At 43.9% G+C, this 17,029-nt stretch overlaps 1 protein-coding gene across 1 annotated transcript in view; it reads right to left on the reverse strand.

Moving 5' to 3' along the window:
- HK2 (hexokinase 2) overlaps positions 1-17,029 on the reverse strand; it is an 87,309-nt gene that overhangs the window by 29,555 nt on the left and 40,725 nt on the right. The window contains exon 3 of the mRNA XM_006870781.1: positions 9,004-9,152. Coding sequence (XP_006870843.1) covers positions 9,004-9,152 — 149 coding nt within the window. The remainder of the gene's footprint in view (positions 1-9,003; positions 9,153-17,029) is intronic.

A 17,029-nucleotide genomic window follows, 5' to 3' on the forward strand; every position in this document is an offset into this window, starting at 1 on the left:
AAGCAAATACTGTTGAATGATGAAGCATGCAGGGGATTATAATCATTGCAATGAAATGAATACAATACGATGAGTGTAAAACTGACGTTCCCCCATGTAAACTATCACTTGATTCACAATAAAAACTTTTAAAAAAAGAGTAAATGTTAAAACTGTAAAAGGTAGAAAGTTTGTAACAAAAAGGGGGGAGTAGTAGTTAATCTTACAGTTCAGGAACAGAGGATCCTAGGACCATCAAGAGAGAAGAGCACAGGTAGAATGTGGGACCCTATCCAGAGAAGCAAGGATCTCTGGTAGCATAGTGTTTACGAGTTGGGCTACTAACCTCAAGCTTAGCAGTTTGAAACTACCAGCCATTCCGTGGAAGAAAGATGAGACTTTCTACTCCTGTAAAGATTTACAGCGTCAGAAACCCTATGCAGGGTGGCTATGAGTCAGAACCAACTCCATGGCACACCACCACCACCACCACCATCCAGATAAGCAGTGGGAGCAGAGATGGGGACATGACGAAATAGAGCAGCTGAGGACTCTAGACCCATGGAAAAAGAAAGTCTGTGTGCTGGTGGCCAGGAGGCAGGCTTGCAGAATGTGCCCTTTGGTTGTTTAAATGAGTATATATCCCTGAGTGTTTTTGTGTACATCCCCCCCAAAAATACAGAGGGAATAGAAACAAATACTGTTGAATGCTGATGCACAGAGGAGATTACAATCATTGCAATGAAACAATGGGTGTAACACCAATGTTCTTCCATGTAAACTATCACTCAATTCACAATAAAAACTTAAAAAAAAGAAAAAGTAAATGTGAATTACTTATGCGTTAGAGTATAGACACACATTAACATGGGTGACAGGGCAGGTAATATACAATAAGGGGAGATTAACAAAGGAAAGATGAAGGTAGCGGGAGACACAGGGAGAAATGCAATAGTTAAAGTGAAGAGAGGTAAATGCTGCTAACTGTTGGTACACGGAGAAGATTGCAACCATGTAGTGTAGCAAAGTGTAGGGTTTGTTGAATGTAAAACTGATGACCTTCTCTGTAAACCTTCACTCAATTCACAATAAAAAGTTAAAGAAAACAAAAAAGTAAATGTGAATATTCTACATCCTACTTTTGTGCATAGTGACTGGGATCGTAAAAGCTCATGGAAGCCATTACAGGTGCAGCCATTGGTCTCTCCCTATCTAAAGGAAAAAAGAGTGATCAAAATTGGAATCAACTTGTCTAATGATATTTGGAATCGATTTTGTCCAATCAACTTGACGCTTGGAATCAACTAGTCCAACGGACTAATGGAACACATAAACATCAGTCTCCACAACTCTGAGACCAGAAGAGTTACATGGTGCCCAGCGACCACTACCAATCGTTCTGGAAGGGAGAAAATATGGAACAAAACTCCAAGATATGCAAAAGACAAGGCTTACTGGTCAGAGAAAGAAACATGAGACATCATCACCATCAGGTCCAGAACTGAACTTACACTCGTGACTCAACTTTCAACCGAAGCAGCAGATAAGTATACATCAGGAACAACAACACTAATGAGGTATGCACACCATGGAATGGTCAAACATTCAAGATCGAAAAGGGCAGCATTTATCTAAGGACAAAATTCAGAAGGCCGGGGAAAGAGGATGGAATGGAAACAAGAATCACATGTAGGAACTGGGATTTCGGCAATTACTACATTTAGGGGACTGCAATCATTGAAATGAAATGAAGTCTATGATTTGTTGAATGGGAAACTGATGATGTGCTCTGTAAACCTTCACTCAATTCATAATAGAAAAGTTAGAAAAAAGTAAGTATGGAATTTCAGAGGGCCACTGGCTTCCCTGATGCCTGGTGCAGGCTCAGTGGGACGGCTGCCAAAGACCCATATATGGAAGGCGGTCAGCTCTTAGTGAGCTTCCTGCATTCATCCTGTCCCTTTGTCCAGCCTGATCTTAAGCAAAATTAGCCACAGCTAATGCTGAGCCTCCGAACCAAAACATTCTAAATCTAAATCTACAGATAAAGTGCAGGCTGAGCAGTCACAGGGCTCTCTGATAAGGACAGGAAGGGTGCCAATGCACAAAGGCCAGCTCCCTTGAGCAGGGACAATGATTGTAACATGCAAATAGAGTTTACTGGAAAGATATTCCAGTTGGGACTGGATCAGAGACAAATTATCCCATGGTAAAACAAATTCCCAGCACCTTCTTCTAAAACTCCAGTCAAAATGAACTTTGGTACAAACAATTTTTACCAAAAGAGGGAAGTTGTAGGATCTGTGCAAATACAATCATTAGGGATTGTGGAGGCATTCAGAAAGAGGACAAGCAAATGTTTACTGCTCACCCAGTCCTGACCACTTCTCCTCCCTTTCACTTGTGCTTCTAACAAATTATTGTTGTTAAGAGCCATCGAGTTGGTTCTGACCCATAACAACCCTGTAAAGGATTTCCAAGGAGTGGCTGATGAGCTTGAACCACCAACCTTATGGTTCAAACCAACTTTGCAGTCCAGCACATTAGCTCATAGCACCACACCAGGACCCCAACAGATAGAGGCAGAGAAACAACAGAGGAGTGGTGAAAAGGCATAAATACGACATTCAAGTTCTTGGGTAAGAATGACACGAGGGGCGGAAAAAAGATTCTCTCCTTAAGAAGAACCCTAAAAGATTCTTACGCTGATTTGAGGGCAGACAAGAAAGACTTCAGAGTGGGCCCAAAAGAAAGGTAAGAGCCTCCAGACCCCAAGCAAAGACAAAAGGTTGGTAGCTTGATCCCACACAGAGGCACCTCAGAAGGAAGGCCTGGCAATCTGATTCCAAAAGATCACAGCCGTGAAAGCTCTGTGGAATACAGCTCTGCTCTGCACATAAGGCGTTACAATGCGTCAGGGTCAAACAACAACAACAAGTGGTATTTGTTGTTGTTGTTCAGTGCCATGGAGTCAGTTCTGAGTCAGCAACCCTGTATAGGGTTTCCAAGGCATGCTGGTGGGTTTGACCTGCCGGCCTTGTAGTTAGCAGTCCAGTGCTTATCCTACAGTACCACGTGGACTCCAACAAGCCATATTCGGTTGTTACTGTTGTTAAGTTCTGTCGAATTGGTTCTGGCTCTTGTATACGGTTTCCAAGGAGCAGCTGGTGAGTTTATACTGCCAACCTTGTGATTCAAACTGACCTTGTAGTCCTACAGTGCCGCACAATATAAGCTTATTTAAATTTTATTTTCTTGATTACTTCAGCTACATTTTAACATCTCAATAGCCACAGGTGGCTAATGGTTACCATTTTTTAGCAGGGCAGATATAAAACAATTCTACTGGAAAGCACTGGGTTAGAAGAAGCTGCGTTTATTTAAATGCAGGGAACCATCTAGTCCTTGAATTGGAAGGTTATCTGTTTTGCTATTAACTGAAGGATTGAAATGATAAGGGTGGGGGGAGTATAACATCTTCCTGCCACAAAGAGGCTCAAAGGGCATCACTGTATGGAGTTTAAAAGGTTTCCTTTTGCTGTTCGGTTTGAGAATCTGCTCACTCTCCTTGCCACATGATACATTTTTAAAAGCTAAATGGGTGCTGTTAAGATTTGTACAGGGTTTCTGAGGTGCAGCTGGTGAGGAGACTGTGGGGACCTTCAAGTTGCTGAGAGGTGTGAAAAAGGCTGTGGAGATGGGACAAAAACGCACCCAATATCATGTTACTTCAAAGTTCACGCTTGGAATTCACACTACCAAGTGTTTTCCACAATCATGGTCCAAGTTGTTAGTTGCCCTTTTTGGTTTAGCTTGATTTAAGTGGTTACCCGTCAAGTATTGGAGAGTGGGGTGGATGCCAATGGAAAGACAAAGTGGCCACATCCTCCATGGTGGGGACCACTGGAATGCTGGCCACCGAGAATGGGCACAGAGTATGAAGAAGCAGGTACAATTTCTATCTACAGCTGGACAGGCTCTTCCAGGTGCAGTAGCTTGCCTGGAATCACACAGCTAGCTAGGTGGCCAGACTGCAGGGCCCAGTCTGTTCGGTACCTCAGTCCTAGTGAGGAACAAGCCACAGACTGAGGAAGTTGATGCAAGAGCCTCTAGCCAGTGTCCTTCCTGACTTTGTGCTGGAGGCATGTGACACCTCAGTAATGCTAATGCCCACAGTCCCAGGGGCCCAGACTCCCAGCCTCAATGTCAGCATTAAAACCAGGAAGGCAGGTTTACCTTTAGGCCCATCCTCAAGGACAATTAAAGGGGCCTGAGGTAGGCAGTTCCAGCTCACCAGCTGCTCCTCAGTAACCCTATACAGGGTTGATATGGGTCACAACCGACTTGATGGCACTAAACAACAACAACAAAACCATTTTCCCCACGCATTTTCTTCACGGTCTGAAGCTCCTTTCATAGGAGGTAGTCTGGTGTGGTGGACAGAAAGTGGAGTTGGAGTCAAGATGGAACAGTGGAGTCCTGGTGTGATGCTGTGGGTTAATGTGCTGGGCTACAAGGTCAGTTTGAACCTCAAGGTCGATGGTTCAAGCTCCCCAGCCATTCCTCAAAACCCTGACTTGAAGGCACTAACAACAGGATAGCTAGAAGCCCACTCTCTCTCCTCTCTCTCCCTTTCCCACTGACACACATACGCACACATGCTGCTGTTGAGTGGATTCCTACTAATACAAACCCTACAGGACACAGTGTTTGTGTCTTAGTTACCTGTTGTTGTTGTTAAGTACCGTGGAGTCGGTTCCGACTCATAGCGACCCTACACAGGGTTTCCGAGGCTGTAAATCTTTACAGGAGCAGAACACCTCATCTTTCTCCTGCGGAACAGCTGGTAGTTTCGAACTGCTGACCTTGCGGTTCGCAGCCAGATTCGTAACCACTACACTGCCAGAGCTACTTTTTACCAGGCTTAGTTACCTATTGCTGCTAAAACAGAAATACCACACCAGGGGGACTTAAACTAACAGAAATTGATATTTCTGTTTAAGCTACACGTCCAAACTGAGAGTAGCAGTTTAGGGGAAGACTTTCTCTCTCTGTTGGCTGGCTCTAAAGGAAAGTTCACATCTCTCTAACGTCTGCTTGGAGATCGCCATGTGTCTTGGCATCTAACTAACCCCATTTCTGCTTCTTTCCTTGCTTATTTAATCTCTTTTATATCTCAAAAGAGATTGATTTAAACCCATACTCTACACTAATCTTGTCCATTAACATAACAAAGAAAGCCCACCCCTAATGGGATTCTAACCACAAGCACTGCTCTTGTTAGGAACCATGCCATAGTTCTGGCTCCTAGCAACCCCAAGTGCAACAGAAACATTGCCTAGTCCTGCACCATCCTTACAATCACTGCTATGTTTGAGCCACTGTGTCAAACCATCTCATTGGGGGGTCTTCCTTGTTTTCATTGACCTTCTACTAAGCATGATGTCTTTCTCCAGATACTGGTCCCTCCTGATACCGTGTCCAAAGTAGCTGAGACTTCCTCTCATCATCCTCACTTCTAAGGAGCATATTTTAGCTGTACTTCCAAGACAGATTTGTTTGTTCTTCCGGCAGTCCGTGCTTTGTTCAATCGGCTTCACCAGCACCATTATCTTTCAGCACTAGATCAGACAATGTTCCACGACTATTCATAGGGTTTTCACTGGTCAATTTTGGTTTTTAGAAGTAGATTACTAGATTCTTCTTCCAGTCTGTCTTAGGCTGGAAGCTCTGCTCATACCTGCCCAGCATAGGTGACCCTGCTGGTATTTGAAGTATCAGCATCACAGCAGCCACCACAGGATGACAAACTGACAGATGAAAGGTGGTCCAGAAGCATATAGGTTAGGATTTTTAACACATGTGGTTTTTTTGGTAGACAATGTAATTCATAACAGTTTCCAAGGCTGCAAATCTTTATGGAAGGAGGCTGTTAGATCTTTTTCCCATGGTACAACTAGTGGTTTCAAACCATCAATCTGTCAGTTAACACCTGAGCACTTAAACACTGCATCACCAGGACTCCTATGGACGGAGCTCAAGTACAGAGAAACCCCCAGAATGACTGCTTCAATGACTGCCTATTTATTGACAGTGAGCAGGTGGTTCATGGGCTCTTTATCTTACTCATCTTTGTGCCCTAAACACGCAGCATATGAGGTGCAGAAAGGATGTCCCTCAAGGAAGTATTTTATAAAGCAGGTAAAAGGAGAGACCAGTGTCCCTAGACACCTAAGAATAGGGAACAGTGGCAGGGCTTGTGACCACCACCCAACACGGACCAGATGCTTCTGGTACAGAGACAATGACTGTCCCTCTGTAGAAGAGTTCTCCTCTGGGAACTTTTAAGGAAGAGAACGGCCAAACAGGTCTGCCCCACAGGAATCATGTCTTCAGAAGCACCAGCCCCATTGAGGAGTACCTCCTACTCTGGAAGGGGAGGCAAGTAGCCAGGACCCAGAGCCGCCATGTTGTATAACTCCAGAAAACACCATCCTCATAGACCACAGAGTGAACAGAGGCCCCTAGAGTTGTGCAAACACAGGTATCATAGATTGAATGTTGTGGGAAATTGAGTACCAGTGGGTGAGAAATGCGTGGTCTAGAACCCTTCCTAGGAAGACATGGGGAGGTGAGACCACACATGAGCTGAGGCTCCAAAGTATGTTCCATTGCCGCATTGGACCTCATTCATAAAATACAAAATCAAAGATAAAATTATTAGTAACTTTAAGACAGCAACAGTACAGCATTAAATCCTAAGCTCAGGGGTCTCTTAGTATGGGACTCTGTGTAACTGCTTGGTCACATGCCTCTAATCCTGTGGGAAAGATACATAAAGGTGCAACGTGCCATTGTAACGGAAGAGTGACAGTAAGGATTGAAGTGAAGAGGAACTGGGGTGAGACTGGAAATGCACATAAAAAACTTTGTTAAAGGGCAAAGATCCAAGCCATGGTATTTCTGGTCTCCTTATATGCATGTGAAAGCTGGACAATAAATAAGGAAGACAAGAGGAGAATCAATGCATTTGAATTATGGTACTGGATAAAAATGTTGAAAGTACTCTGGACTTCCAATCTGTATTGGAAGAAGTACAGTCACAACGCTCCTTACAAGCAAGGATGACAAGACTTTATCTGTTATACTTTGTTGTCAAGAAGGACCAATCGCTAGAGAAAGACATCATGCTTGGTAAAGACATCAAGAGAAGGATCAGCAAAAAAGAGGAAGACTCTCAATGAGATGAACTGACACGTGGCTACAATACTGGGCTCAAACATAACAGTTGTGATGATGGTGTTTCGTTCTGTGGTGCATAGGGTCGCTATGAGTCAGAACTCACTCGTCAGCACCTAACAACAACAGCCCCCTAACCATGAAGAGAATAAATCTCTGTTTGTTAAAGCCATACACATGTGGTATTTCTGATATGTTGTTCTTGTTGTTAAGTGTCGTCGAGTCGGTTCCGACCCATAGTGACCCTGAACAGGGTTTCCAAGGCTGTAAATCTTTACAGGAACAGAAAGCCTCATCTTTCTCCCGCGGAGCAGCAGGTAGTTTCGAACTGCTGACCTTGTAGATCACAGCCCGATTCGTAACCACTATGTTACCAGAGCTCCTTAGACAACAGGTTTAGGGCATATCAGTCCTTTGTGTGTCTGCCTCTGGCCCTTTAGATCACCCCTGTGATCCAAAGGCAAGCTACTCAGTCTTTCTAATTCAGTTTCGAAGTTATAAAGTGGAGCTAACAGTAGCACCAAACCTCATAGGGTTAATGTGAGGACAAAGTGAGACAATCTGTACAAAACTCTTTTGCTCAGTACCTGCCACAAGGACACCATCAAATACCAGCTCCTTTTGGTCTACATCCTCTTTAATAAAAAAACATTTACCCTCTGTGTAGTGTGTGTGTTCCTGCTTGTCTAGCGGGGTGTTAAGTCCATGAAAGGAAGGATGATGATTTTGATTCCCAGCAGGCATCAGAACCTGACAAGATAATCCTGATGGAAATTCCACTGTTGTTCATTTGTTCTGGCTAGGACTGAGAAGGTTCTATGATTCCACACCACATTTCCGTTTACTCCTTTGGTTGATGATGTGCTGGGTATAAGACAGGTCTCTAGAAACCCAGTGCCTTCAAGTCAATTCTGACTCAGTGACACTACAGAACAGACTAGAACTGTTCCTTCAGGTTTCCAACACCAAGTTTTATGAGAGCAGACAGCTTCCTTTTCTCCTGAGGAGTGGAGGGTAGGTGTGAATACCTGACCTGGCAGCTAGCAGCCCAGTACTTAACCCACTGCACCACCAGGGCTCCTACAACTCTAGACACCACTGAGATATGGTAATGACTATTCACAAACCTTATTGATTTTATCATTTGGAGCCACTGTTGAAGCACACGGTGCTCACAGCTATACCAGATAGGGCAGATAGTCCAAAGCTAAGTTTTGGTGTTTTTCTCTAACAGCTCCCTGTCCTTGTCTACAAAACCTCTTCTGTGTTAGGCAGCCAGGAAGGGAGATGGGGAGGAAACCAAAAGGAAGGCCCACTATCATGCCATGCTGGGGTAACAATGAGCCAGTGAGGGTTACAGAGCAGCCTCAGAAGCAGGTGGGAGCATCACTCATGGGAGATCAAACCACAACTGTGTATCCTACTGACTGCAAGTGTCCAGGTGAGTGGACCAGTGTTCCCAGCAGCTGGCTTTCCCTCAGTGACCAGCACATCATAAAGCAGATCTCAAAGAGATGGCAAATCAAAACACCCTCAAGGCAGCAAAGCCAGACCTAGAGGGCCTTACGTACCTGTCCCTGCTCTCATGCCCATGTGTCCCCTCCTGACTGAAGCTCCTCACCTATCCCTAGGTGAGAAAGTAGATCACCAGGCAGAGGGCCAGGAGCAGAGACACAGGAAATCAGAGCCAGAGCAGGGCTCCTCCTTGGAGATCATGGAGTCCCAGTGGGGGCTCCTCCCTGGAGATCACGGAGTCCCTGTGGCTGCCCGAGACAAGGGGAGTACCTGCGTGCCACTGCCCCGCATAATGTCCTCAGGGATGGCATAGATCTGGTTCTTCATCTCCACCCGCTGGAGGCCGTTGTCTATTACTTTCACCCACAGTACACGGAAATTGGTGCCTCCAAGGTCCAGAGCCAGGAACTCCCCGTGTTCTGTCGAGAAAGGAAGGGCCACTATTAGCTTCGGAAAGTCACTAAGTCACTTCACAGAGACTTCAAACTTATATTCCCCTACATAGAAGGATCAACTCTGAGAGGCAGGGTGGCCTGTGGTTTTATACCCATATGCATGTATTCTCAGAATTTATTTTTTCACTGTTGCAGCCATTTTTTAATTATCTTTTACAGTTTTACTTGCATGTGACAGTAATGATATTGTTTAATGATTTATGCATTCCATTGGGTCACCACTCTCTGGAATGGGCATAAATATAACAATCTTCCAACTGTTTGGCCAGGTCTTCCAAATTTCTTGGCATAGATAAGTGAGTTCTTACAGGGCTGCATCAGTTTGTTGAAAGATTTCAATGTGTATTCCATTAATTCGCAGAGCCTTGTTTCAGAATTATTTTCTAATGGTAGGTACCATTATGCTAAGGAGCTCTGGTACTGTACTGGTTACGAATCGCGCTGCTAACCTCAGGGTCAGAAGTTTAAAACTACCAGCTATTCCACGGAAGAAAGATGAGGCTTTCTGCTCCGGTAAAGATTTACTCCACGGCACATAACAACAACAACTCTTATGCCTCAGCTGTGTGCTTCATGCCCCTAGAACACCCGGCATATCACTCCAGTCCCATGGTCCCTGGGCCTGCTGCCAAATTGGTGCTCATTGTGCCAAAGTTATCTTTAAATGTTTGCATACTAGCATGACAATGTCCTCAGGCAGGGTAAGAGGGTCACGTAATGGATTGGAATGGGGTCCAACTGGCTATAAACTAAAAGGCCTAGCAAACAGGCCAACCAGTGCCCTCAAATATCTCTGGTTTATTGGACTATAAGAGAATGCTGACCTGCGTTTGCAAGTAGAAGAGGCCACTCAGCGAGTCAGCTCAAACCAACTATAGAACTAAAGGGGAAGGAAGAGTGAGACTTAAAAAAATGCCACAGACAAATGTGTCACAAGGAGGATGGCACAGTTCCTGCCCTCCAGGAAACCAGCAGCACAGACAGAGAGCATCCAGATTCTAGACAAAAACACAGGCAAGGCCTCCACTGTCTGAAATGAATGTGATAAAATGAATGAAAGTGATAAAGAAGCTGGAAGGAAGGGTCAGGGCAGTGAGCTGGGGAGGAGCAGGCTCAAGCCCACAGCAGCCTCCTCCAGTGGGACTGTCTCCCCGTCTTCCTGCCACCGTGCTGCACACTTTCTCTAAAAAGATAAGGTAATCAGTCTTGCAGAGACTCACTTCCCGGCATGTTCATCAGCACACACTCCCCTTTCCCAATGGGAGACTGTCGCTGCAGCAGGGCGAGTTGGATGTGAAGGGTCAGGGGCATGCTCTGATTACATGAATCACCAAGGGGTTATTCCCCTCTGCAGCTCCAACTCGCTCACAGAGACCATCACCGACAGTCACTAGAATTCAAAGGGGGAAGTTAAAATGGACAGCATTCAACAGACCACCCTGACCTTTCCAGGTGAGGACATAGACTCTGTGGGCCTCTTGCCTCCCCACACCCAGAGAACAGTCTGTCGGTTTGATTCATAGAGCATGGCTCTGGAGCCCACTTAACCTAGGTTACAGCCCCACTGCTTTTTAGCTATGGTTCCTTAAACAGGTTCCTGAGCCTCAGCTGCCACATTTCTTAAATGGGTACAGGCAGTCCCTAGGTTACAAGCATATAGTAATAACTAGGCTATATAGACGTAGTTTCTATCCCACCCTCATAAACTCTATTATATTGAAAATTCAAGGTATATACAAAGGTTTGTAGTAACAAATGGACATACTTTGCAACACACATCAAAACATTATTATTAGTGTCCTGGTGAGGTGCTATAGGATAAACATGTGATTGATTGCAATGTTGGTTTGAATAGCAAGGCTGGTGGTTCAAACTCACCAACTATTCCTCGGAAATACTGCACAGGTTTTCTGCATCAGAACCGACTCGATGGCACTTAGCAACAACAACACAGCATTGGCACTTTAAGATAAGCACTGGACTACTAACTGCAAGGCTGGCAATTCAAACCTACAAGGTGCTCTTCAGAATTCCCATACAGGGTCACTATGAGTTGGAACCGACTTGAAGGCACTTAACAAACAACATAACATGACTATTATGTTAAAGATGGTTGTGCTGTATCTACAAGGGTGTCTTCAATGTTTTGTGCACAGAATGAGATACTACACACTATATACATTTGACTAACTGACTTTAGATACAAACTACACCTGAGTGTTCCAACCTGAGTACAAATTCAACTTAAAGACAGACGTAGAAAGGTTCTTGTTTTCCTGGACATCATGCAGTAATTGTGATGGAAACAATTAGATAATGTGTTTCAAGCACCTCATCCAGAGCACCAAAGCTAGGACACACTCAAAAAGTACGAGAATCTCCCCCAATCCAGACTCTCAGCAAACACTGCCCAATGCCCACACTCGAGTTCTATTAACTCCAGGATGAGTGTTGCTTCTCTGACTGGTAAAAAACCAAACCAATAATGGGAGGGAAGACTGTAGAAACCTGTCCAAGAAAAGTCATTGGGATCTGCTCCAAGGATGTCAGCATTTCTCCTCAGGGGAGCCAGAGGTGTTCTCTGTTCCATCCCAAGCGTCTGGAGTCTACCAAAACTATCTTCAGGTGCCAGTTAGTTAAAAGTAACTCCAGTACTGTCTGAAGACTCTGCCCTGTTGTGGCCCTGGTGGTTTTTCCAGGCGTGCCAATTCTGAGCCTTCTTGGGTAGTGGAACCTCAGCCAGAGGCTAAGAGAAGCTATGAGGCAGTTGTCATGAGGAATGAACAGCCTACATCAGCAGTCGGAGACTCAGGACATGTGTGAGCTGCTGATTGAGTGGCAAAGGTGTTGTGCTGGGAGCTACAGGGGGAGGGTGGGGGTCCTCTGGTTAGTTTCCATTCAGGGCCATCCCAGAAACGGGATACACTTCAAGGGACACAGCTCCATTAAAGAAGGACAATGGTTGTGCAGTATTTTCTAACACTCCAAAGGGAAATCACAAATAATTAAAACACGTTAATATTCCATTCTCAGGAATGTCATCCCTTGTTCTCTTGACAAACTTCTCTGAACCAGACCTTCCTGTCCATTCTTGCTCCCTGCAAGCACAGAGAACCACCACCATAGCCAAGAACTCTATCCTCTCAGAGGCCAGAACCTCTGAGGCAGACCCCGTAGGAGACTCTTGAAGCTAAATCCTGAGGTAACCACTTGGGGCAGGAGACTGACCCTCTCCTAGTACCCACTTCCAAGCCATGGGAGGTCCCCAGAGAGCAATGAAGAGGACTGGACCCTTGCACCGGGTGAGGAAGCCTCATTTTGAACAGCTCAGGCACTTCACTACCTGTGTGGACCTCTCTGAGAATGTTTCTTTGCCAATGTTGTTATTGTTAAGTGACATCAAGTTGGTTCCGACTCATAGTGACCCTGTATAGGGTTTCCAAGGAACAGCTGGTGAACTTGAACCTCCAACTTTGTGGTTCAAACCAACCTTGCGGTCCATGCTCTATCCTACAGCGCCACTCCAGGACTCCTATAGAATTGAGCTAATAATGATGACTTCTCCCAGCTGTGGTAAGCTGACAAGTGATACAGAAAGTGTTATATGAGACTATATGGACATAGTGTTTTTGTTGTTAACATGTAACTATATAACACTTTGTGTATCACATGCAAGCTGACTATATGTGAACATATGGGCACAATGTTGTTCAGAGCAGCAGAGTCGGTTCTGACTCACAGCAATGCTGTACAGGATTTCCAAGGAGAGGCTGGTGAGTATGAACCACCGACCTTGTGGTCCAGTGCTTTATCCCACAGCACCACCCCCAGGTAGGGTTGTTGTTAATTACCATCCAATGGACTCGTGCCAACCTATGTATAACACAATAAAACAGTACCTGATTCTGTTCCACCTTCAAGATCATTGGTATGGTGATTAATCTTCATTCATTCATTCATCTCCTTGAGGGCTTCCCTTGCTTTTGATGACCCTCACTTTACCAACCATGATATCATTTGCTAAGTATTTGTCTTTCCTGATGACATATCTTCCAAAGTACATGTGTGGAAGCCTTACCATGCTCACTTCTCAGGAGCATTCTGATTGTACTTATTTCTTCTTTAAGATTGATTTGTTTGCTCCTCTTCAAAACACTAACAGTACAGTTCAAATGCATCATTATGGACACACAGTATGCCATCAGTGAATGACAACTTTTTAAATCATCCTTGTCTTTGTCTCTGCTGTTACTATTCCTTTACTTTTGTATAATTCCCTCTCCCAGTTTTTCTCAGCCCATCCAAATCCTACCAATTCATACTCCTGGCTCAAGATCTACATCCACAGTACACACCTGTAACATTCCAGAATCCCATCAGAGAGTGTGTGTGAACATGAGAAGGAGGGTGGGGGCCACAAAGGAGGAATGCAGCTATGGGCCTAGAACAGACTGGAAAGGGCAGGAAATCAACATGGCTATGGTAGGTCTCTTAAGGAAGTACAAAGTCACCTGACGAAGGACCCAGTAAGGTCTAGGGAGAACACTCTGTTGGACAATTACAGTTAGCATTTGAGACAACGATTAAGAAACCATCTTGTATAGCACTTACTTGTTGATGGTTCTTTCATAAAACAAAGTGTTTGAATGCTAATTGTGGGACTTATATAAGGTGACTTCAAAAGTTCATGGAAAAATGATATTAATACAGAAGATATTGCCAATTCATCTTTCTAAAAGTTCTCATTATTTGTAGAATGGGGTGCCTCCAGGCACTTCATTGGGAAGCTAGGTTGTTGACCCACAGACCTAGAGCCTTTGGGATGAGGTGTCATTTGGGCATTTATGATCAGCCCTGAGAGATCTCTGAAGCATTGGCCAAGCAAGGTAGAGACCAGGCCAAGTTGGAAGGCCAGAGAAAAGCCTGACCAAAGAACCGTGCCCTGAGATTTCTGAACCAGTTAACTTTCCTAATAAATCCCCTAACTGTATGGTGCCTGGGTTCTGTGTGACCATTGTGATGAGTTACTGAGCAGAGAGGACTGTGAGGTAATGGTTGGTTCAGGTTTTGCACATGGTGTCTAGTAACTACTCTTTGCCAACCAAATGGGTCAAAGTGGTACCTCATATTTTAAAGCTGATTTCTATCATTTGAGCAAGGTAGTCATTCTTGTGGTAAACTGTCAATGAATTTGTTCCCAACTCATGGCAACAGAATGAATCACCAACGGGTTCTGTGCCATCCCATGATTGGTTGGCGATCAGACCATTGTGATTCTAACAGTTTTCATTTCCAGGCATTTCTCACTAGTTTTTTCTTATTGGATACCTCTGCTGAAATGTGTTCAGCATCACAGTAACCCATAAGCTTCCTCTGATAGACATGGTTGTTACACACAAAGTGCATTGACTGGAAATCAAACTCTGCTCTCCTGACTGCAAGGTGAGAGATGACACTGAGCCACCACTGCTCCTGTGGAAAGGTTAGGTATTTTGAAATGCTTCCTGACCCTTTTTTCACTGTTCTTCCTTTAAAAATATATATTACCTTCTTCACACTCTGAGCTCTTTGTATATTAAGAAAACATAGCTTTGTCAGTTGTATGTCCTTGTTGTTAGGTGCTATCCAGTCAGTTCAGACTGATAGTGACCTTATGCACAACAAAATGAAACACTGTCCAGTCCTGCACCATTGCTGCTGCCACTGTGCCTCTCCATCTCGTCAGGGGTCTTCCTCTCTTTCAATGACCTTCCACTTTACCAAGTGTGATGTCCTTCTCTTGGAACTAGTCCCTCCTGATAAAATACCTTAAGTATAAGAGATGAAGTCTGGCCATTCTTGCTGCTAAGGAGCATTCTGGCTCTACTTTTTCTACCACAGATTTGTTTGTTCTTCTGGCAGTCCACGGTACTTTTAATATTATTCCCCAACACCATAAGCCAAATGCCTCAATTCTTCTGCAGTCTTCCTTGTTCATTGTCCAACTTTCACCTGCTTATGAGGCTACCGAAAATACCATGGCTTGCATCAGGCGCACCTTAGTCCTCAAACAGACATCTTTGCTCTTCAACAATTTAAAAAAGGTCTTATGCAGCAGGTTTGCCTAATACAATACGTTATTTGATTTCTTGACTGATGCTTCCATGAGTGTTGATGATGGGTCCAAGCAAAATGAAATCTTTGACAACTTCAATCTTTTCTCCATTTATTATGATTATTTATTAGTTCAGTGGTGAGGACTTTTGTTTTCTTTTCATTGAAGTGCAACCCATACCAAAGGTCTTTGATTTTCATCAGTATTTTAAGTCCTCTTTGCTTTCAGCAGCAAGGTTGTATCATCTACATATTGTAGGCTGTTAATGAGTCTTCCTCCAATCCTGATGCCAAGTTCTTCATATAATCCAATCTCTCACATTTTTTGCTTAGCATATAGACTGAATAAGCACGTTGAAAGAAAACAACCCCGGCACACACCTTTTCAGTGTCCCCTTAAGGAGCTCTGGTAGTGTAGTGGTTACAAGTCAGGCTGCTAACCTTAAGGTCAGCAGTTCAAAACAACCAGCTGTTCCATGGGAGAAAGATGAGGCTTTATGCTCCGGTAAAGATTTACAGCCTCAAAAACCCTATACAGGGTCTCTGTGAGTTGGAACCAACTCCACAGCACATAACCACCACCACCACCACGTGTCCCCTTGTTCTGTTTGGACAACTACCTCCTTGGTCTACTTACAAATTCTTCATAAGCACAACTAAGTGTTCTGAAATACTCATTCTCCACAATATTGTCCATAGTTTGTCATGATCCCCATAATCAAAAACCTTTGCATAGTCAATAAAGCAAAGGTAAACATCTTTCTGGTATTCTCTGCTTTCAACCAAGTTTCATCTGATGTCGGCAATGTTACCCTTCATTCTATGTCCTTGTCTGAATCTGGCTTGAACTTCTGGCAGTTTTTTGTTGCAGATATATTTGAAATATCTTTTGTAAAAATTTTACCTGCATATGATATTAATGATATGGTCCGATGATTTCTACATTCTATTAGGTCGTCTCCCTTTGGAATGCACACAAATCGGGATCTCTTCCAATCAGCTGGTCAGGTAGCTCTCTTCCAATTATCTTGGCATAGATGAGTCAGCGCCTCCAGTGCTACATCAGTTTGTTGAAAGATTTCAATTTGTATTCCAACAATGCCCAAAGCCTTTTTTTTTTTTGCCAAGGTTTCCAATGTACCTTGGACTTCTTCCTTCAGTACCATTAGCTCTTGATGAAATGCCACCTCTACCTCTTAAAATGATTGAACATCGACCATTTCTTTTGGTACTGTGACTCTTCCATCTTGTTTTGATGCTTTCTGCATCATTCAATATTTTGCTTTAGTGTTGCAAGTTGAGGCTACATTTTTTTCTTCAGTTCTTTTAGCTTGAGAAATGCTGAGCATGTTCTTCCCCTTGGTTTTCTAACTTCATTCCCCTTGGTTTTCTAACTTCAGGTCTTTGCATATTTCATTAAAATATTTAACTTTGTCTTCTCAAGTTGTCCTTTGGAATTTCTGTTCGGTTCTTTTACCTCCTCATTTCCTTCATTTGCTTTAGCATCTCTATGCTGGAGAGCAAGTTTCAGAATCTCTTCTGATACCCATTTTGGTCTTTTCCCTCTTTCTTGTCTTCTTAATGACTTTTTGCTTTCTTCATGTATGATGTTCTTGATGTCATCCCACAACTTTTCTGGTCGTTAGTCATTAGTGCTTTGTTGTTGTTGTTGTCAGGTGCCATCGAGTCGGAACCGACTCATAGCGACCCCATGCACAGCAGAACGAAACAATGCTCGATCCTGGGCC

Source organism: Chrysochloris asiatica, unplaced genomic scaffold, assembly GCF_000296735.1.
Source record: "Chrysochloris asiatica unplaced genomic scaffold, ChrAsi1.0 scaffold00151, whole genome shotgun sequence".
Taxonomy (NCBI): Eukaryota; Metazoa; Chordata; class Mammalia; order Afrosoricida; family Chrysochloridae; genus Chrysochloris; species Chrysochloris asiatica.